The 20,902-nt window shown below is 60.7% G+C and overlaps 1 protein-coding gene across 5 annotated transcripts in view; it reads left to right on the top strand.

Annotated features, from left to right (window-relative positions):
- ARHGAP23 (Rho GTPase activating protein 23) overlaps nucleotides 1–19,473 on the top strand; it is a 132,743-nt gene extending 113,270 nt beyond the window's left edge. For 4 of the 5 annotated variants that reach the window (XM_075123678.1, XM_075123677.1, XM_075123675.1 and 1 more), the window contains exons 17-24: nucleotides 99–177; nucleotides 2,159–2,232; nucleotides 2,703–2,792; nucleotides 3,787–3,912; nucleotides 4,609–4,650; nucleotides 5,072–5,165; nucleotides 13,324–13,355; nucleotides 14,521–19,473. In XM_075123678.1, the coding sequence (XP_074979779.1) occupies nucleotides 99–177; nucleotides 2,159–2,232; nucleotides 2,703–2,792; nucleotides 3,787–3,912; nucleotides 4,609–4,650; nucleotides 5,072–5,165; nucleotides 13,324–13,355; nucleotides 14,521–15,663 (1,680 nt within the window). In that variant the 3' untranslated portion in view covers nucleotides 15,664–19,473. The remainder of the gene's footprint in view (nucleotides 1–98; nucleotides 178–2,158; nucleotides 2,233–2,702; nucleotides 2,793–3,786; nucleotides 3,913–4,608; nucleotides 4,651–5,071; nucleotides 5,166–13,323; nucleotides 13,356–14,520) is intronic. The other variant, XM_048829719.2, reaches the window with a different exon arrangement.
- The last annotated feature ends 1,429 nt before the right edge of the window (nucleotides 19,474–20,902 follow it).

The following is a 20,902-nucleotide window of genomic DNA, read 5'->3' on the forward strand; positions in this document are numbered from 1 at the left end:
CCGAGGTTCCCCCAGCAGTGACCGGGCTGCCCGCTCTTGGCCTTCCCCCCCCCCCCAGGCAGCTTCCCCCCTAAGCACGGCCTCCTCTCCCCACACAGAGGTGGCAGGACCTGAATGTCATCAGCAGTCTGTTGAAATCCTTCTTCCGGAAGCTCCCGGAGCCCCTGTTCACAGACGGTGAGTCCGGGGTATAACCCTACCCCCAGCGCACACAGTCAGACCACACACACACACGCACAGATCCACAGGTCTCACATGCACGTACACACACACAGCTGAAGGACATACACATGTGTGCAGAGCCAGAGATATGATGAAATTCAATGAGGACAAATGCCAAGTACTCCACTTAGGAAGGAACAATCAGTTGCACACACACAAAATGGGCAATGACTGCCAAGGAAGGAGTACTGCGGAAAGGGATCTGGGGGTCATAGTGGACCACAAGCTAGATATGACAGGTTTCAGAGTAACAGCCGTGTAGCTGTCGCTCACGAAAGCTCAGGCTCAAATAAATTGGTTAGTCTCTAAGCTAAATATGAGTCAACAGTGTAACGCTGTTGCAGAAAAAAGTGAACATCATGCTGGGATGTATTAGCAGGAGTGTTGTAAGCAAGACACGAGAAGTCATTCTTCCCTTCTACTCCGCGCTGATGAGGCCTCAACTGGAGTATTGTGTCCAGTTCTGGGCACCACATCTCAGGAAGGATGTGACAAATTGGAGAGAGTCCAGAGAAGAGCGACAAAAATGAGTAAAGGTCTCGAAAACCTGACCCAGGAGGAAAGATTGAAAAAATTGGGTTTGTTTAGTCTGGAGAAGAGAAGATGGAGAGGGGACATGGTAACAGTTATCCAGTACATACAAGCTTGTTACAAGGAAGAGGGAGAAAAATTGTTCTTAACCACTGAGGATAGGACAAGAAGCAATGGGCTTAAATTACAGCAAGGGAGGTTTAGGTTGGGCATTAGGAAAAACTTCCTACCTGTCAGGGTGGTTCAGCCCTGGAATAAATTGCCCAGGGAGGTTGTGGAATCTCCATCATTGGAGATTTTTAAGAGCAGGTTAGACAAACACCTGTCAGGGATGCTATACTTAGTCCTGCCTTGAGTGCAGGGGACTGGACTAGATGACCTCTCAAGGTCCCTTCCAGTTCTAGGATTCTCTCTCTCTCTCACACGCATGCAGAGCCAGAGGACACACACACACACACACACACACACACTCCTCAGCCTCTCCTAGGATCAGGATTTAGAGTGCGGCTGGCTCTGGTGCGTGTCTCTGCTGCCCAGTGGTAACCACGTTCCCCTGCAGCCTCTGACTCGCTGCACTGTTGTGACTAAAGCCCGCTTGGAGCCCTCCCCTCACCCACACCTCCCTACTGGACGTGTCCCCCCTCCCCCGCCTGTGGCCCTGTGGCCTCGGGACTCCTTCACGGAGGCAGCCCTTGTCCCGCTGGTGCCCCAGGGGTGAGCCCATGTGTGTCGGCTGCATTGGGGGGATGGCTTTGTGACCCCGTCATTGGCACATTGCTCCGCTCGCTGCCTGGCGATCTGCCCTGGGAACCCCTGTGTCCATGCAGCAGCCCCCAGAGCCCCATAGATATAGACTGCCCCCCTTCATCCGCTGTCTCTGCATTACCCATGTGCCCTGTGCTGCCAGCAATCCCTGAGCACCACGATCCATCTGTCTGCTCAGAGCCTTCTGGGTACATGTTACTAGGGGGAGGGATAGCTCAGTGGTTTGAGCATTGGCCTGCTAAACCCAGGGTTGTGAGTTCAATCCTTGAGGGGGCCGTTTGGGATCTGGGGCAAATATTGGGAATTGGTCCTGCTTTGAGCAGGGGGTTGGACTAGATGACCTCCTGAGGTCCCTTCCAACCCTGATATTCTGATACTGCTGTCACCCAGAGCCCCCTTGCTGCCCCACCTCCTTCTTACCCCTGTGCCCGTGCCCCAGCGTGCCCACCCCTGAATGCTGCCTGCGTCCTGGCCTGATGGCTCCTCTCTTCTCCACCCCTCATCAGCGTCCCTAGCAGTGCACCCGCCTGGGGCTTCGGCCCCGGCCCTGGCCCAGCGGGCACTGCCCCGGGGCGCCCCCTCGGGGCCGTGCTTGGCGGTGCCATTGAACCCGGCCTCTCTCTGCGTGTCTGGCTTTCAGATAAGTACAACGACTTCATCGAAGCCAACCGGATCGAAGATGCCAGCGAGAGGTTGAAGACGTTGCGGAAACTGGTACGGCGAGTGGCCAGAGCCTGTCCCATGTGGGGCAGGGCCCTTCCCTCAGGGCTGTCGGTCCCTCCTGGGTGTGGGAACCCTCCGCAGGTCCCCCTGCCACAGCCGTCAAGCAGGGGTCATCCTCTGAGCCCCCAAACCTCCTGCCCATGGGTGGGGAGCCGGTGTCACCGCCGTCCCAGGAACAATTCTCCCTCCCTTTCCATCTGTCTGGTAGGCTTGGCCTGTCCAGCGTGGGGGGATCCCAGGCCTGTCCTGAGGCTGGGGGCGTGCAGAGCATCCTGCCTTGCTCCCTCCTCCGGCCTGGAAAAGGGGAGGTGTGTGCAATGGGGGGTAGAGGAAGAATGGATGGGCCGATCCGGAATGAGGAGGGCCCTAGTGAGGAAGGAGTGAGGCTGGGATGGGGAGGGGGGGTCGCTGTCCCTCTTTGTGGCTGACCAAGCATTCATGCTGCTTCTGCGCCCCCCCAGATCCGGGACCTGCCGGGACAGTACTACGAGACACTCAAGTTCCTGGTGGGGCACCTGAAGACCATCGCGGACCACTCCGAGAAGAACAAGGTATCGTTGCCACCACCTGCCCCCCCCCGGCCAGCCCCCCTGCCCTGCTAGAGAGCCCTGGGCATTAGTGAGCCCGGCCCCAGGGCCGCGGATTCTCTGTGTGCGGGATGCCTGGTGCTCTCCAGGGCCCGAGTGCTCTGTGGTCTATGCCCCAGGTTCCTCAGCAGAGCGTGGACGTGAAAACCTAGAGCCGAGTCCCTGAGCAGCGCTGCGTGTTCTCTGCATTGTACCGAACGGGGACCTGGGGTCTCAGCTGGGATCGCACACAGGGCGGCCAGCCCCTCTTGCCGCTTGTGCGGCTGCCACGGCACGTCTGTCATGATCAGAGCGAGTGTGGGTGTGTCTGCCCGAGCTGGGGGTCCCACCTCCGGCTCCAGGCGTAAACGTGTCTTAAGTAACTTGCCCAAGGTCACCCAGGACGTCTGTGGCAGAGCAGGGGATTGATCTCCCAAGCTCCAGACTAGCGCCCTGTCGGCTGGGATAGCCTCCTTTCCCGGACTGCGAAGCAAAGCTCAAAAGCTAAGTGGAGAGGGAGACACCGTTCTCTAATGGTTCGAGTGGGCAACTGGGAGTCAGGACTCCTGGGTTCTGTCCCTGTCTGTGACAGTGTTGGCCACTGCCTCAGTTTCCCCATCTGTAAGAAGGGGATGATCACCCTAACCCACCGGTGCTGGGAAAATGACTGTGAGTTCATTAGTTAATTGGCTAATCTGGGTTTGACGAGATCAGGTAGGACGGGTTGCAGCGAGGCCGATGGCAGGACAGGGTGTTTGCCCGCCATTCCCCCAGGCTGGGGATTGATGTGATTTTTATCACTGGGATCTTCCAGCCCAGGGCCTTGGCATGAGACTGTCCGATCCCAGAGGGGGGCCCACAGGCGCAGGCTGGGCTCAGGCTGCTGACAGCAGGGTGATAGTACCCATCGGGATGGGGTTTCCTGGGACCCAGGAGTGGGGCTGGCTGCCGGAACTGTAACCCCCTGCCCTGTTTGCAGATGGAGCCCCGGAACCTGGCCCTGGTCTTCGGCCCCACGCTGGTCCGGACGTCCGAGGACAACATGACGGACATGGTGACGCACATGCCAGACCGCTACAAAATCGTGGAGACCCTCATCCAGCATGTAAGTGACAGGCGGCCCCTTGCTCAGCCCTGTGCTTTACTGGGCAGGACGGGCCCCCGGTGCCCTGCCCCCACCAGCTCTCCCTAGCGCTTTACTGGGCAGGACAGGCCCCTGGCCCCCAGATCCCCCACCCACTTCACCCCCCTGTGCTTTACTTGTCAGGATGAGCTCCCAGTGCCCTGCTCCCCCTGGGCTGGAGGGGCTCCCGGCGCCCTGCTTCTCCCGCTCTTTGCCCATCTTACCAAGCTGAAGGGAAAAGTCCCTCCTTGGAAGCCGAACATCAGTGGGTCGGGGTTGGACTTTTCTGAATGGTCGGGATCTGCCGTGTTCAGCTCCCAATGCGGTGCACGGTGTGCAGGGTCAGAGAGGAGAGGGTGGGTGCCCCGGGACTGTGGAGCAGGCTGGAGGGGAGGGAGAGGGGGCTTAGGCTGTGGGGCGGAGGGGCCTGCAGAGTCAGACTGAGACATGCATTTGGATCTCCGCGCTGGGTGGGGGCGACGTGGGAATGAATCTGGCAGTAGCCGGGCGACCTGGAGCCAGTCACCCCCCCCTTCCTGCCTCTCTTTCCCCCCCGGAGCGGGCAATGCCAGCCCTGTGCTGCGGGGCGGGGGTTGCGAGGAGGGGCCCGGTGTGGAAAGCCCCAGCGTTGCCATCCTGCTGCGCTCTGACCCTCGTCCCCTCTCCTTGCCCCCACAGTCGGACTGGTTCTTCAGCGACAAGGAGGACAAGGGGGAGAAGGTGAGTCCCAGGCGGGGGGAGCAGGGGGGTTGGCTCCCTGGCCGCTGGTGGGCACCTGTCCCAGCCGTGGGAGGGCTGCTCCTCTCTGGGGACAGCCGGTCCCTGAACGCACCCCCTGAGCTCTGCATGCATGGCCCTCGCGAGACCGGCCTGGGGGCAGCCTCTCTCCTGCCCCCTGCTGGAGACCCGGGTGGAGGGGGAGGCCAGGTGGTTCCCTGTGTGTGAACAGCGCCCCGCTCTGCCCAAGGCCGGAACGCTGAGCTCCTGGGGACGGACCCCGCCAGGGCGAGCGGCTCCCCATGAGGGGCTCTGCCCAGCACGGCTGGCGGGGCAGGGGGCTCTCGGCAGACAGCATGGAAGGGAGTCGGGGCTGGGCCCAGGGGCTGCTCTGCTCACCGCTCTCCCCCGGCTGCCGTTCCAGACCCCTGTGGACGAGAAGGAGGCACAGTCGGTGCCGAACATCGAGTACCTGCTCCCCAACATCGGGAGGACGGTGGTGCCAGGGGACGCCTCAGGTGAGGGGAAGTGGGGGGGGCCGTCGGGGCTCAGCCGGCAGCACCGGAGGAGGAGTGACCTCGCAGGAGTTACTGGGCCACTGCCCCTGGCCAGGCCAGGGCTCTCCCCATCAGGCACTCCCTGCTGGGCAAGCCGGGGATCCCCCTCCTCCCTGGGCACCCCCAGCATCCCCCTCCCTGGGCATGCCCCTCGCAAGCGGGCTGATGAGCTGCAGGATAGCTGGGGACCTGGGCTCCCACTTGCCCTTAGTGACGCAGGAGCTGCCCGTCTAGCAGTGGGCACGAGCCTTCCTGGGCAGGAGGAGGGGCATTTCCTCAGGCCACGCCCACTGCTGAGGATTGGGTGTGATGGGGAGGCTGGCACCCAGGAAAAACAAAGAGCCAATCACTGGCCATGGGCTGGTGACCAACTGCAGTTGGGCTCCCCCTAGTGTTACTGCGGGGAAACGCTGGTCTAGTGTCAGTGAGTTCCCCAGGTCCTCTCCTGCATATACTCCGTGATAGCTGCTGTCCCTGAGCCCCCCACTAGGCCCATTCCTGGAACAGTCCAGGTACCAGCCATCAAACCCCAGGGCTGCCCATTGTTCCCTCACTAGCCAGCCAGCCCCAGCAGCTCTGCCACGGGTCTGGGGGGCAGAGCTTATTTGCCCCCCCTACTGGCTGCCTCTGTCCTGTGCCTGGTCCCACTCCCCGGCTCGAGCTGCGCGTGCGGAGCGGAGCGGCTTTGAAATGACGTTGATTCTTTATGCTCTTTCCTTAAACGTCTCTCTGCTGTCTTCTTCTCCCTCCTCCTCCTCCTCCTCCAGCGGATCTCCTGGAGCTCTAGAGCGGGTACAGTGCTGCTGCCTGGGTGCATTGCTCACGCACTAATTCCGTCGGGTGAGCGTGAGAGAGCGGGTGCAGGAGGGGAGCCGGAGCCCTGCACGATCCCCCTGGGAAGAGCGCCCCCTACTCCCACCCCACGGCGCTGGCCGCAGCGCACCTGACCCACATGGCTTTTCTTTCGGCAATGACCCACCTTTCCCATGGGCAGGGGGGCATGCTCCCCCCGGAACCCGTTTTCCCCCTCTGCAAGGTCACGACCCTCAGCTTGGCACCCCCGGTGTGGTTCGTCCCTCTTGCAGTCAGAGGAAGAATGATCTGGACCCCGCCCCCCATATCCACCCGCAGCTTTGGATACATGGGGGGCCCTGCCGCTGACATGCAGTTTGCTCTGTGAGGGAGCACAGGGGAGCGCCGGCCCCTCTGCCACCCTGCCCGCCTGAGAGCACCCAGCAGCGTCGGGTCAGAGGCCTGCTGGTCCTGGTGCCCATGTCCCCGGTGCTTGGCATCAGCCGAGCCATAGCTGGGTACAGGGGGAGCCCTGCCAGCTGGAATCTGTGAATGCCAGAAGCACGAGCCTGGCCATGTGAGTGGGTGTTGGGGATCCCTCTGGAGTCCGATCAGCTGGTGCCACCCACCCCAGGGTGCTGAGGTCATTAGTGGACCCTTGGGAGACCCTCATCCATCTGCCTGCCCAGGGTGCAGAGATGCCCCTTCATCTCTTGGCCTCTCCCCTCTCTGAGCCTTCCCAGTGGCCATGCAGCGCAGCCCCATCCCGGCTGTGCCCCCGTCCCCCCCAGCCCCACACGACCCCTGCGCCACAACCAAGGAGCCCAGGCTGACCCGCCAGCCCCCCTGGTTCACAGCTCGCTCTTCCCAGTGGTGGCTAGCTGCAGGTTCGGGGGCTGGGATTCCAGATCCTCCCTGGGCTCAGCATTCCCCTCCTGGCCCCCTCTCTTATAATCACCAGCCGTGAGTCCCATCCCTCCGCCGGGGTGGGGTGTGTCTGGGGGTCATTGTGTTTGTCCTTGTGCTTCTCAGTGTGGTGGAGTGGGGGCTGGCGCGGTGGGTGCATCCTCTCCCTCCCCCCCCCCCCCCTTAACCTGCTTGCGAGACATTGCAGATTAACACACAGTCCCCCCACGGCCCTTGCCTGTGCATTCCTTGGGGCTCGCCCCTCCTCCAGCCCAGCGAGAGAGCTGAGCTCGGGTTTGGAGCAGACAGCCCGTGGGCAATATCCTGCCGCGTTGGCCCTTCACTGCGCACGGCCTCGGGTCCCTGGCTGGTGTGAATGGGCGTTGCCCCCTGACTTCAGATGGAGTTTCCACCATCGGGGATCTGCCGGTGGTCCCCCCCACTAAAAATCTCCCTGCTGTAGTATGGGGGAGGCATTGCCTTGGTGGCTGCTCCCAGCTATAGGAGACCCCCTCTTTAGGGCCAGCGGTAGGAGCTTGTGCCTTTGGCCCTGCAGGCCACGAGTCTGAACCGCCTGGAGCGTCCGTGATAACCATTTGGCCGCAGGGATCGGTGCGAAGGGGGCCCAGTGTAAATCGGGATCAGGCCCCTCTGGGTCTAACCTGAGCTCAGTGAGCATCAGAGGAGAGAGCTCCCACGTGTCACGAGACTGGTTTGCCCTGAGGCGCGTGAGCGCTGCATAATCCTGCCTGGGGCTCCCCGGAACCAGCCTCCGTAGCCCCAGGTGCCAGCGGAGTAACTCCTCCTGTGTTCTCCCATCGCGCCACTGTCCCTTTCCACCCCGTCCGTCCGTCCTGGGCTTGTGGCTCCATTCCGTTAACGCCACTGGCAGGACCCATCCGGCTGCTGGGTGTATGACCGGGGCTCCGGCGACTGGGCCTTTCTCAGCCGGGCGTGGTTGTCACGGAGTCCCTGGGCGATGCTCTGGAACTGCTCCCCATGAAGTCAGTCAGGACTCTGGGGTAGTCGCCTTTCTGTGAGCAGCCTGTCTGCAGGACACACAGCTCACCCGGCTTCCACCTTCCTGGGTCTGACCTCGGAGCATTCAGCATCCTCTGCCTCTCCGTGTGCTTCCCCCAGCGAGTCCGCTCAGGCGGGGCTCCTGGGGAAGCCAGAGGGTCCTGCACCCCAACTTCGCAGTCAGACGTGACTCTCAGCCAGCCAGTAAAACAGAAGGTTTATTAGACGACAGGAACATGGTCTAAAACAGAGCTTGCAGGTGCAGAGAACGGGACCCCTCAGCTGGGTCCATTCTGGGGGGCAGTGAGCCAGACAACCACGTCTGCACTTCACTCCATGTCCCAGCCAGCCCCAAACTGAAAAACCCCTCCAGCCCCTCCTCCTCTGGGCTTTGTTCCTTTCCCGGGCCAGGAGGTCACCTGATTCCTTTGTTCTCCAACCCTTCAGCTCTCACCTTGCAGGGGGGAAGGGCCCAGGCCATCAGTTGCCAGGAAACAGGGTGTTGGCCATTCTCTGTGTCCAGACTCCTGCACACACATGCCCTCTAGGGCACTGCAATGATCATACACCCTTACCCCACCACCTAGATACTTAAGAACTGCCTAGGGGAAACTGAGGCACCCCCACACTATTCAGAGGAAACATTAAGAACAGTCCCACTTCGTCACATCTCTCCCCCCTTCGAGATCGAACTGAGCGGGGTCACTTTACCCGGTGACCTGGGGAAGTTTGAAGCCACCAATGTTCCCATGGATGCCCCAGCATCTCTCCCGTTCCTTGGTAGGAGTTACACCAGGCCCTTCCAGTTTCACGCCCTCCCTTAGGTCGGGGGTGGTCGATAGCACTAGCAGGCTGCATGTGGGAAGGTTTCTGCAGCCCATGCCCTTTGGCCACCCCAAAACCCCAGGGGGTCAAACTGGGATTGGGTTTTCTCCCAGAGCTCCAGTCTGGAGGGCTGCAATTCGGGCTCTCTTGGTTAAGGGCCCCCATCTTGACCTGGGCCACATACTGTTCACTTACAGAACTAGCATGGAGACATCCCTTTCCCAACAACCTTGTCTCCCCAACAAGCTGGCCAAACACAGCCACTTGGTTATAGGACGGTATACCTTTCTTAATAGCTTTCACTCCATCTGAGACCTTCTCAAAGCTCTCCACACTGGATCCTTCAACAGGAAAGTCAGTGGATCCATTCACAACAGAAAATTTCTGGCTGTTAGGAACTTAAACTTTCTTGATTAAATCACTTTCACACCCTTCAGTGGCAGTAAACTGCTTGCAAAGACTCCATGAGGATTCCTTTCCCGAGGGCTTTTCTATGCAACAATTCACCCCCTCCCAGAAATTCTGCTCTTACCCTCTTTACCTAGGGCTTGCTCTAGGGGAACACTTTCCTGAGCAACTACAGACTCTTTCTGGGTCTCCCTTACATCCAGAATCACCTCTGGCCCATCAGGCGGATTCCTACACAATCCCCTTTCATGCAAACTTACAGACTTCCTAGATAAAAGGTTAGAAGCATTCTCCTTCCCTTTGCCACACACAAGTTCCGGAATCTTTTCCTTCTTGCTACAGGTTTCCACACCCTCAGTAGGTTCCACAATCACATCACCTTCCTGCTCTCCTTGTGCCCTGGCTAGGATCTCACCCTGATTAGACAGAGTTGCTACACCCTTTCCAACAACACACTAGCAACAGGCAAAATACAAGCACCAGAATTGTCTGGTCTCGGGGATTTTACATAGACCCTAACTGGATGCGACCTAGTTACAGGGCCATTCTCCCGAGCAGACAGAAACTTAGGACCCTTCCCTTCCTGGGCTTTAGCTGAATCCAGAACCAGCTCTGAGACAACTGCATGACCCTCAACCATCACAGGCTGAAAGGCCCCTTCTGTCTGCTCCACAGACCAAGAAGAGCCGGACACACTTTCTCCTTTACCAGACACACAGGTTGGGATCTCATTCCCTTTGTCCCAGCACACAAGGCTGGTCACAGACAACTGCTTGGAGATCAGGGTAGCTCCCTCCATAGGCAAGTCAATACCCCTGACAGACAGAGACCCATTTCCTTCACTGTCCCAATTCTCCACCCAGCTAACAGGTAAGGTCCAGGGACTCTCATCTTCCACTCTCCTCGCCTTCCCACCCTGCTGACTGGACACAGCCATCAGCTCACAAGGCTGCCTAGGCTCATCCAAACTTCCCTTACCAAGCACCTTGCCACTCCCCACAGATCCCCTGCCCTGCCTGTGTCTCCCCCCACTCAGCTGGGGTCTCAGCTCCCACTGTGCTCAGCACTGCCCTTGCTGTCCCAGTGGGGGCAGGCCACTGCTTTCCTCACTGCATCAGAGCCAGCGAGAGTCCCCAGTCTGGTGTGCAAGGGGGCAGGGAGCATCTCTCTGTCCCACCGAGTCCCAGGGGTCTGGTTACAGGCAGGCAGGTAGCCTGAGCCTAGCGGCTCCTCCCTGCTGCCAGCCAGGTCATCTGCATTTTCACTGACCATTTCCCTCTCCACCGATTGGTTCCCTGGATTCAAATTCAAACCCCTGGCAGTTACAGGAGCAGGGCCTGGATCCTGTCCCAAAGAGACACAGTCCCCCCACAACAGGGTCTCGCAGCTGGTGTCCTGGGGCACCCCAACGGCCAGCCAGCCCAACCCCTCCTGGGTCTGCACAGGGATCTGGGCCATAGGCAGGGCGAGGGGCTTCGTCCCTGGGACCCTCACCCAGCTCACACAGGCCCTCAGCCTCTGAGGCTGCACCACCCAGGGTCTGACACCAGTTCTCTCTGTCCCAGGATCTCGCCACCCCAGGAATGTCTCCCCATTGACCATCACCTTCCGCTCCCACTGGGAGTCCGAGGGGCCCGACCCCAGGGAACTCCACACAGACATATAGGTTGGGGTCAGGAGTGGGAGCCTGTCCGCCTCCCCACCCATCTGGCTGATGGAGTCTGTGGCCTTGGGACCCAGCAAGGGAGCTAGACACCGGGGTTTTCCGCAGGGTCCCCCTGGTTCAGATCTCCAGCCTGCTCAAAGGCAGTGAGGTGGGCATCCACACCCCCCCCCTTAACTAGGGGCAGCAATTTAGTCTCGAGGTTCCCTGCGGAACTGGCCCCCCGGGATCTATCCCCACTCACCCTGGGGAGGTCCCGTAGGCCTCTCCGCCCCACCACCGCCAGTTCATGCTGCTGCTGCTTCTGCAGCTCTTTCTCGGGCTCTCGCTGTGTCCCACGGTCCTCTTGCTCTCTCAGACTCAGCTCCAATCCCGTCCGTCTCGATCCCCCGATGGGGAACCCGATCGTGAAGACCCTCGTCTGGTCGGAGACAGGAGTCTTGGCAATGCCTGGCTCCCGCTCCAGCTGCTCCCAGATCCTGCTATAGCCCCAGTTGGGGTCAGGAATCTGTTCCTTAGAGCGGTCATCCTCCTCCAGCTGCACGATTAACTCTGCTTTGGTGAACTTTCCAATGCTCAACCCTCTCTTTTTGCACAGGGTTACAATGTCCTCCTTAAGGAGACGGTGACAGGCCATCACTCCGCTCCTCCCAAGTTGTTGTGGACTCACAGGCCCGTGTGTTCTCAGCTCCCCACGGTTTCCAGGGAGAACCCCTAGTGTGCCAGCCCTTCTCGAGGTCACCACCTCTTTGCCAGGGTCGAGCTGCAGACTCCTCCGCCCCTTGGACTGCTCGCTGCAATCCCCAGGGGAACCCTGTTACTGCACAGTCCTTCTCGCTGGTCACACACTCCCAGGGGTTAACCGCCCCCCGAAACCGCTCCTCTCTGAGCCTTCAGCAGGCCTGGTCCTCGGCAATCCCCCTTCGTGTTACTGCTCCCCAGTCACTTACTGCAGGAAGCGCCATCCACGGGGTGCAGTATATCCCACCGCTGCCACCAGTTGTCACGGAGTCCCTGGGCGATGCTCTGGAACTGCTCCCCATGAAGTCAGTCAGGACTCTGGGGTAGTCGCCTTTCTGTGAGCAGACTGTCTTCAGGACACACAGCTCACCCGGCTTCCACCTTCCTGGGTCTGACCTCGGAGCATTCAGCATCCTCTGCCTCTCCGTGTGCTTCCCCCAGCGAGTCCGCTCAGGCGGGGCTCCTGGGGAAGCCAGAGGGTCCTGCACCCCAACTTCGCAGTCAGACGTGACTCTCAGCCAGCCAGTAAAACAGAAGGTTTATTAGACGACAGGAACATGGTCTAAAACAGAGCTTGCAGGTGCAGAGAACGGGACCCCTCAGCTGGGTCCATTCTGGGGGGCAGTGAGCCAGACAACCACGTCTGCACTTCACTCCATGTCCCAGCCAGCCCCAAACTGAAAAACCCCTCCAGCCCCTCCTCCTCTGGGCTTTGTTCCTTTCCCGGGCCAGGAGGTCACCTGATTCCTTTGTTCTCCAACCCTTCAGCTCTCACCTTGCAGGGGGGAAGGGCCCAGGCCATCAGTTGCCAGGAAACAGGGTGTTGGCCATTCTCTGTGTCCAGACTCCTGCACACACATGCCCTCTAGGGCACTGCAATGATCATACACCCTTACCCCACCACCTAGATACTTAAGAACTGCCTAGGGGAAACTGAGGCACCCCCACACTATTCAGAGGAAACATTAAGAACAGTCCCACTTCGTCACAGTGGTTCTTTTTTCTCGTTTCCTTTTCTGTACTTTTCCCCCGTGCTGTGATTAACCCAGCGGTTGTGTGAGCGGGGTGCGCGCGGGTCGCACGCGAGTGGACAGAGGGACCCGGAGATCACTGGACTTCCTGGAAGCTCCTTCTGTGGGATCAGAGATCCCCGGAAAGCTCCCCCCTGAGTCTGGGGCAGCCGCTGCCCAGAGGCGCGTGAACCTCCGTGGCTCGGCCGGCTGGAGCTGCGAAATATTGTGGCTGAAATTTCTTTTCTGGTATCGGCAGCGCTGGAACATTTGACAAGTTCGCGTCCGTTTTGCCAAATTGTTCGTTTTGAGCGGGAAAAACAAATCTGACAAATCCTTTCGATTTTTCCCTTCCAAATGCATTTTTTCTTCAAAATTTCCTCAAATTTTATTTAAAAAATAAATTCAAACATGTTTAAAAATGGTCAGAAATCGAAACGTTTGGTCCGGCCTGAAACCAAGGGCTTTTGGGACTTTTTGCAAAGTGCCCAAAATCCCGCTGTCCTGGCGCCCCTCCTGACAGCTACACCTGGGCCTCGTTAATTTCCCAGCATGGGCGCCCTGCTGCCAGTTGCTGGATCCATTTGGATGCTGATCGTACCATTGATTAGAGCCGCACGTGGAGGGAGAGCTTGGCGAATGCCCTTGAGAAATGTCCCTCTGCTGTGATGCCCGCACGCCCCCTAGCCCCCCCCCACGCTAGTAAAGACCTCCCCCGCCCTCCCTAATCCCTGCTCTGTCTTTTGTGTTACAGATTCAACCAATAGCAGCTCTGCCAAATCGAAGGTAAGGACTCCCGTGTGAGGGACACTCTGGAGTCTGGGGGGGGTCCTGTGTGTGCTAAAATCTCCAGCGAAAGGGACAGGAAACCCAGGGTGGAAAATCGGCGTTTTACCAATACATCCTGTTGCTGTAAAAGCACAGAGCAGCTCAGCAGCTAATGCCTCGCGTGGCCCTTCCCACCTCAGTCCTGGGGCCGTGCTGTCCTGTCTTCCGGAGAGCAGCCAGACGGGAGAGCGGGATTGCCAACTCTGCATGAGGGAGGGAGGTCGCGGGGTTTACTTGGGTCTGAGGCAGGAGAAAGCTTCAAGGTGACCTTGCAAATCACAGGATGGTGGTAGGGCCCTGGCCTGAGAGTTAAAGACAGCTGATTTCTGTTCCTGGCTCAGCCTGCTCGCTCTCTGCCTCAGTTTCTCCTCTTCCCCCTTGTCTATTTAGATCCTTTAGGGGAGGGAGTGTCTTGGCCAGTTTCTCTGAGCAGATCTGCCAAGTCCGACAGGGCCCTGATCCTGACCAGGGGCTGTGCATGTCTCTGCAGTATCCAGAATTCTAACCTGGTTCACCCCACGTATGTTTCCTGCCGACATGTGACATGGTTCCTAACTGTGTGGGGTTCCTGAGCAAGGCCCCTTCCCATGAGCAGGGCTGGCTTTAGCTCTTCTTAGCTTCTGTCCTGGTGGTTCTGCTGGGTCCATGGGGCTGGCCAGCTCCTGGCTGGGTGGGACACGTAGGAGTGGGAAGGCACATGCAATCCTGTGCCCTGAGAGATGGGCACTGGACCGGGATAGCAGCCTCCATGGCCCCAGAATGCACTGCAGCAATATGGGCCAGCGGCCTCGATTTGTCCCAGAATGCACTGCAGCAATATGGGACAGTGGCTGAAATATTTCCCAGAATGCACTGCAGCAATATGGGCCAGCGGCCTCGAGTTGTCCCAGAATGCACTGCAGCAATATGCGACAGTGGCCTAGATTTCCCCCCCAGAATGCACCGTGGCATGATGGGATGACACCCTCAATTTTCCCAGAATGCACTGCTGCGGCAGGGCAGCTGCGGCCAGGGCGGCGGCCCAAGCGCTCGGTGCGAAGCAGCGCGAGCTGAGCCTGGCTCCGGGACCTGGGGCGCAGACGGGCTCGGGCTGTGGCACTAAGCGGGGGGGTTCTCTCTCCAGCAGAGCTCGGGGGCGCCCCGGAAGGAGCAGTACAACAAGGAGCTGCTCGCCATCTCCTTCATCGCCGCCGTCAACCGCAAGAGGAAGAAGCGGCGGGAGGCCAAGCGTTTGGGGAGCAGCACGGACGACGACTCGGAGCACGAGGCCACCAAGAGCGCCGGCAAAGGCAGAGCGGAGGAGGCCAAGGACGGGGGCGCGGAGGAGGAAGAGGCCAAGGGGCCGGGGCGCAGCGCAGCCCCCGGAGAGCCAGGCCCAAAGCGTGATGCTCCGAGTCGCCGAACGGGCGTGGAGGAGCCGGCGGGACCGAGGGAGCCGGCGCCGGACGCCCGGTCCATCGTCTCGGGCTACTCCACCCTGTCCACCATCGACCGCAGCCTGTGCTCCGAGGTGCAGTCGGTGGCCGAGAGCCGAGGCGAGGAGGCGGACGACGAGCGCAGCGAGTTCAGCCACGTGGAGACGGACACGGAGAGCAGCTTCCTGCCGGGGAGAGCGGGGCCGGGCGCCGGGCAGGGGCCCGAGGCAGAGAGCGGCGAGAAGGAGAAGCTCGCCCGGGCCTCCTTCAACTCCCACCGGCTCATCCAGTGCGACACGCTGGCCCGCCGGAAGCTGGCGAGGCCCCGGCCGGACAGCGAGTCGTCGGCCCAGGGCAGCCAGGAGTCCCTGCGGCCCCCGGGGGCCGGCGGGGCCCCGGCCAGGCCCTCGCTGACGGAGCAGATCCGCCTGCGCTTGCGGGGCTCGGCCGACGACATGCTGGCCGTGCCCCTGCGCAAGCCGCACTCCCCGGAGACGCGGCGCAAGAAGAGCTCCTGGCGGCGCCACACGGTGGTGGTGCCCGGCGGCCTGAAGGATCTCAACTTCAACGAGTGGAAGGAGCAGCAGGCGCCGGGCCCGGGGCCCCCCGCGGGTCCCGAGCTCGGCCCCCCGGACGCCGGCGCCTCCTGCAGGGACCTGCACAGAGACAACAAGGACTCGGGCCTCAGCAGCCTGGAGTCGACCAAGGCCAGGCCCTCCTCGTCCTCGGCACTGAGCCACCAGGGCGGCGCCGGCGAGCAGCAGCACAGTAGGGGCCCGGAGGGGAACCCTGGCGACCGGGGCCCGGCTCCCACGCGCGCAGCTTCCTTCCGCTTCCACCAGTGTCTCTAACCCCCTCCAGACCCCGAGGTCTGGCTGTCTCTGCTTTCCCTCCCCGCCATCCCTTTCTCCCCCTGTGGGGCCTCTTGTGGCGAAGGCTGAGGACCCGTCTCCGGGCGGTTCCCCATCCACCCAGTGCCAGGCGCTGCACAGAGGTAGGAGCTCCCTCGAGGGGCGAGCAGCCACTTGCCCTGATTTTGCCGGCCTTGCCCCTGAAGCGTCCCTTGGCCTTTCTCACGGGGCTCCCGAGGCTGCCGGAGACGGCCCCTCGCTGCCCTGGCCGCGCTGCCTAGCCGGCGCTTGGGCGTGGCGTTAATTGAACGACCCTCCCTTGGTTTGTGGATTTAATCGTGGGTCTCTTTAATTTGGCTCCCTTTTTAAGACTCCCCCACCCCTGGGGGGGGGAACGTCCGCAACTCGGAGCGTCCCGGCCTCGCCACAGAGCCAGGATCCCAGCCCTTTGGGTCCAGCCCGCAGCTGGGACGGGTGGGCGGTCACCGCGCACCCACAGGAAGCACTTGGCCTGACAGGCAACCCCTCCCCGGCCTCACGGCCCCCCCAGCACATCTCCCTGCATGGCTGTGGGGTCCCTGAGGCTGCCAGATCCTCTCTGCTGCCCCCCCAGACCTCACCAGGCGGAGTGTGCCTGGCTCTCGCTGCCCCACCCCTTGATGGGGGATCCCGCGGTTGCTGCCAAGGGCTGCTCCCCCCTGACACGGGAGGTGGGGGAGGGGGAAGGATGCTCCGATTTCCATGAGACCATTGCCAGTCCCCCGCTGCCAGCCTCCAAACCGCCTCGCAGCCGGAGCTGGTGCCTCTGAAATGCTGCCACAGCTCTGGCATCACATTACTGGGCCCCCCCAGCCCCCCTCGGCTCAGAGAACATGCCCCTGTGCAAGGAAACGTGGGGTGGCTTCGAACACAGGGTCCCTGGCACCCCAGTCCCAGCCCGTCCTGCCTGCCCCAGAGTGGGGCCCCCCTTTCCCAAACCGGTTTCCCCCCTCCCCCCGGGGCAGTCCAGGGGGAGCGTGTGTGCCGTGGCTGTGCCCCGTGGAGCCCGTTCCTGGGGTGCCCCTGTGTCCAGCGTGAGTCAGCGCTGGGTAATGGGGAGCTGTAGGTGTGTTGGCTTCATTGGCACATGTGCTCCGTGACACACGCCCGCTGGCACCAGGTGCGGGATCCGCTCGCGTGAATGCTGGGAAATGGCCCTCGTGCCAAGGGGCCCTTTGTTCCCCAGCCACTCCCCTGTGCCAGGCCGGGCCAGGTCCTGCTCTCTGCCAGGGAGGAGGTCCCGGGGGCAGGTGGTGCTGTTGTTTGCCAGCCTGCAAAGCCACAGGGGAAGGAGCTTCCAGTGGCCCATTCCCCTCCAGGCGTGGGAGTTTTCCTTGCACGCCCACCGCCCCGGCGTGCCCGTCACCCTTCCCCAAGCCCCCCCCACCCCGCCAGTGTAGCTGCTGGTGATTCTACCCACATTGTGTGCGGCAGGGAAATCCAGCCAGGGAAGGTACGTGGGCCAGCCAGGAACATTCGGGGAGGAGGGAGGAATCCACCGGCGTCACTGGGGCCTAGAGTTCAGCCCCGAGCACTCGGCAGCTGCCCTTCCTCCCCGGACACAACCCTCTGCGGCCCGAGGCCTCCTGCCCCTGTGTCTGGATGGGGGGTTCACACTCAGCAGCTCATGCTGCCTAGCAGGTAGGCTGAGAGGGGCGAAGCCGCCCAAGGTTCGGCCGTCCGGTGGGAATCGGGCACTCCCAGCGGGGCTGGGGGGGTCTTTGGCAGGCTCAGCCTGGCTGGGCAGCCCCTGGCGAGCAGGTGGAGGAGGCAGCTGGGAGCAGGAGCGTTAGGTGACCCAGCCAGGCAGGTTGCAGCCCTTTTGAGAAGCAGGGCTGGGCTGGGCCGGGTGTGAGCGAGCGGCACGGGTGCGCACAGGGCCCAGAAGTGGCCCTGCAGAGAGCAGCCAGGCCCAGGTCCCGTGGTGCACGGCGCTGGGAGAAGTCAGGGCTCACGTGACTGAGACTCCATCTCTCGAGTCAGGCCCTTGCTAGCAGCGCTGACCAGGGAAATGGCCCGGGGTAAACCCATAGGGCCCACTGGTGCCATCCGGCCCCGAGCCGGGGAGGAGCATGTGGGCAGCCCAGTGTTAATGCTGCAGCCCCGGTGCCAGGTGGGTGCGAAAGCAACAGTGCCCGTTCCCCAGGCTGTTCAGTCCCAGTCACCACCTTGCACAGCCCGGCTTTTAGCCCCACCAGCTCGCTTCCTCCTGGCCCACACGTTCCCAGCGACAGGCCTGGCCTGTTTGTGTCTCACCGCACGGTTGGTTCCCCCCCAGCACTCACTGGCTGCCCCTCGGTGCCCACCTGAATCCTTGCCCCCCACCTGCCCAGAACAGCTGGGCCACGTGCACCTGCCGTGCTCAATAGGGTTGCACCCCATGGCTGGGAGCCAGAGCGCGCTCCCGCAGAGAGCGGACACTTCCTAGAGCCCGGCAAGAACTGAGTTTGACTGCAGGGCTTGCCGGAGCACTTTGCAGAGCATGTGGACGGCACAAGGGCTGCAGCGTTCAAACCCCTCCGAGAGGAGCGTGTCCACCCTGCGAAACTCCCCTCGCCCTCCCCTGCTCTTTTCACCCAGGAACTTACCAGGCTGACCTCGCCTTAGACGCCAGCGGCCTCGTTTGTGGTTTGTTTTCCGTCACGCCGCCAGCAGCCCAGCGCTTGGGCCACCCGCCCAGCTGGGGGCACCGATCGCTGCCTGTCGGCTCAAAGCGCTTTCGCAAGCGATGCAGCCGCCTTCGGGGGGGGGGTCGCAGCAGCTGTACCAGCGTGCGCGGGGCGGGCTGGGCCGGGGCGAAGGGATCCAATGGGACCTGGAGGGGCGCTGCAGGTAGGTAAGGCTGATCGTATGTAAACTGGAATTTGGCTAGCCCTGGCGGCCTGTCTCTCGCTACAAACATAGTGCCATGGAAGATTTTGCATTGCTCCGCGTCAGGAGAGCTGACATTGGCATGAGATCATTTATCCCGGGTAACTGGGGCCGGGCAGCGTATTGATTCCATGCAGAGAAAGTCCCACTTTCCACCAAGCAAGCAAGCGTCCGTCGTCCTTTGCAGTTGTTTATATTTTTCCTCTTGAAAATGGTAAACTGTGTTTTCATGCTGCTATATTATTTGTAATAATTTGGGGGGGTCCCTTTTCGGTCAAAATTAAAAACAACCCTCCCCCCGCCAAATCCAATGCACCCGTCTCTGTGTTTAGAAAAAAGCCAACTGCAGCCCAGCCCCGTGCCAGGCGATTGTCTTAATGAACTAGGGGGACTGTCTCTGCAGTGACCGTCTAGCTGCCCACTACGGCGCGGGGGCTCGGAAGGGACGCCACGCCGCATCTTCCGCTCCACACTGCAGCCATTCCAATGAGAGGCCTTGGGGGGATTTTAAAAATAAAATAAAAAAAACCTTACTCCAGTTTATGCATCGTTCTTACTTTATGCAAATAATTGCTGTAAAGTTCTTTTTGTTTTCATTTTGTGTGTGTAAATATTGTCTTTAAATGTGTAACATATTACAAAGAATTTATAAGGATTTTTTTAAGAAGTTTCGCTCATTTGAAAAAACCCAGAAGAAAACCACCAAGTGCTGTAACCGTGTTGAATTTTTAAAACCTTTCTGCATGTGTCATTTTTTTCCCTTGATGTGTTGTAAAAGGTCAGCCATGTATATGGAACATGCAAAACTAAAAAAAAAACCACAAAAACCACCTGGTTTGGAACTAGCCCTCGCCGACGTACAGGTCTATATGTTGGCAATAAAGCGGCATATTCAAGGAACAGACTTTCGGCTTTTATTTAACTGGTCGGTTGGCTTTTTAGCAGCCGGACTTTCCCGCGTGGGCCAGGCTGTTCCAACATCTGACCTCGTCCTGAGCAGCTGCCTGGGCTGGCCCTGGGCGAGATGGACCCTTGGATGGTGCATTAGGGCAATTCCCATGATGACACTCGTGTGCCTTGTGCACCTGGTTGGCTCGGGGCCTTTGGACAGTCCCACAGGGCTGCTAAACTGATGGTGGCTCAGTGAAGTCATGTGATGTGGGGAACAGGGGCAGAGCTCAGGGGAGAATAGGGGATGTGGCATGCTTTCCTGCTGCACCCACAAAATAAACTCCCCCGGTTGGGGTTGATCAAGGCTCCCCACCTTGCGTCACTTTCTCTGCAAAAGGGGGCGGTAGGCTGCAGCTGCAATCCCTGTTAGCATCGTTATCATTATTACTTGTCTTGCAGGATTACCCGGCAGCCCCAGTGCTGGCCCCACGGCGCTAGGCGCTGTACAAACACCGAATGCGAGGGCTGGGGGGGGGCTCATCTGCACTGCCCCACTGGGCTCACGTTCGTACCCGTGTTCTCACGTGACCAGGGCGAACAGCCGGAGGGACTGGCTGAGCGGTACCTCAGGCCCTGTCTACAGGAGGGGCGCCGCACCACGGGCATGGAGATGCTTCTAAAAGTGATGGCTGGGTCCCGTCCCCCCCATGCCCCCCGCGTTGCTGTAGCAACGCCACCTCCCCAAGCGATGGTAGCTAGGGCAACAGGCGCGTGTCTGAGCGGGGGTGAGGCCAGCACAGCTACGGGGCTCGGGTGGGGGGTGATTTGTCACCCAGTGATCAAGTTTAGATGTAGATGAGCCCCCAGGCTGCTGCATCCCCAGCACGGGCTTCGCCCCTGCCCAATACCAGCCGCACCACGCCCGCTGCTCACAGCACAGGGCCTGCCTAAGCCTCTGCCCGTGAAACCTCCAAGGCAGGGATTTGCATTGTGCCCCCCCCCCCCTTTGGACAATAAACATGACGACAGCACCGCAGGAGGGGGGCACTGAAGCCTGAGCCCCAGGTGGGGGTGGGGCAAAGCCCAAGGGCTTCAGTCCGAGTCCCGACGCCCAGGCCTAAAGCCCTCGGGCTTCAGCTTTGGCCCCAGCCAGTCTAAGCCAGCCCTGACGCCCCCCCCAGTTTGACAACCGCTGCACCAAGGCCCCTTACGGCGCCAGACCTGACGTCACCACGGCTCCCTCCGCTTCTTGCGATGGTTTTGCTCCGTCGCCGGGCGCGTCGGCCAAGAGCGGCTCCGCAGCCGTCAGGGGAGACCTGGCCTACGGCGGGGACCCCGGCCTAGCCCTCCGCTCGCGGAAAACGACAGCCCGACCTGATCGCCTGCGTGTCCCAGTGATCAACCCATCGCGTCAAGCGTCCTGCTGGGCCAACTCGCT

This window comes from Caretta caretta, chromosome 27 (assembly GCF_965140235.1).
Source record: "Caretta caretta isolate rCarCar2 chromosome 27, rCarCar1.hap1, whole genome shotgun sequence".
NCBI classification, from domain to species: Eukaryota; Metazoa; Chordata; order Testudines; family Cheloniidae; genus Caretta; species Caretta caretta.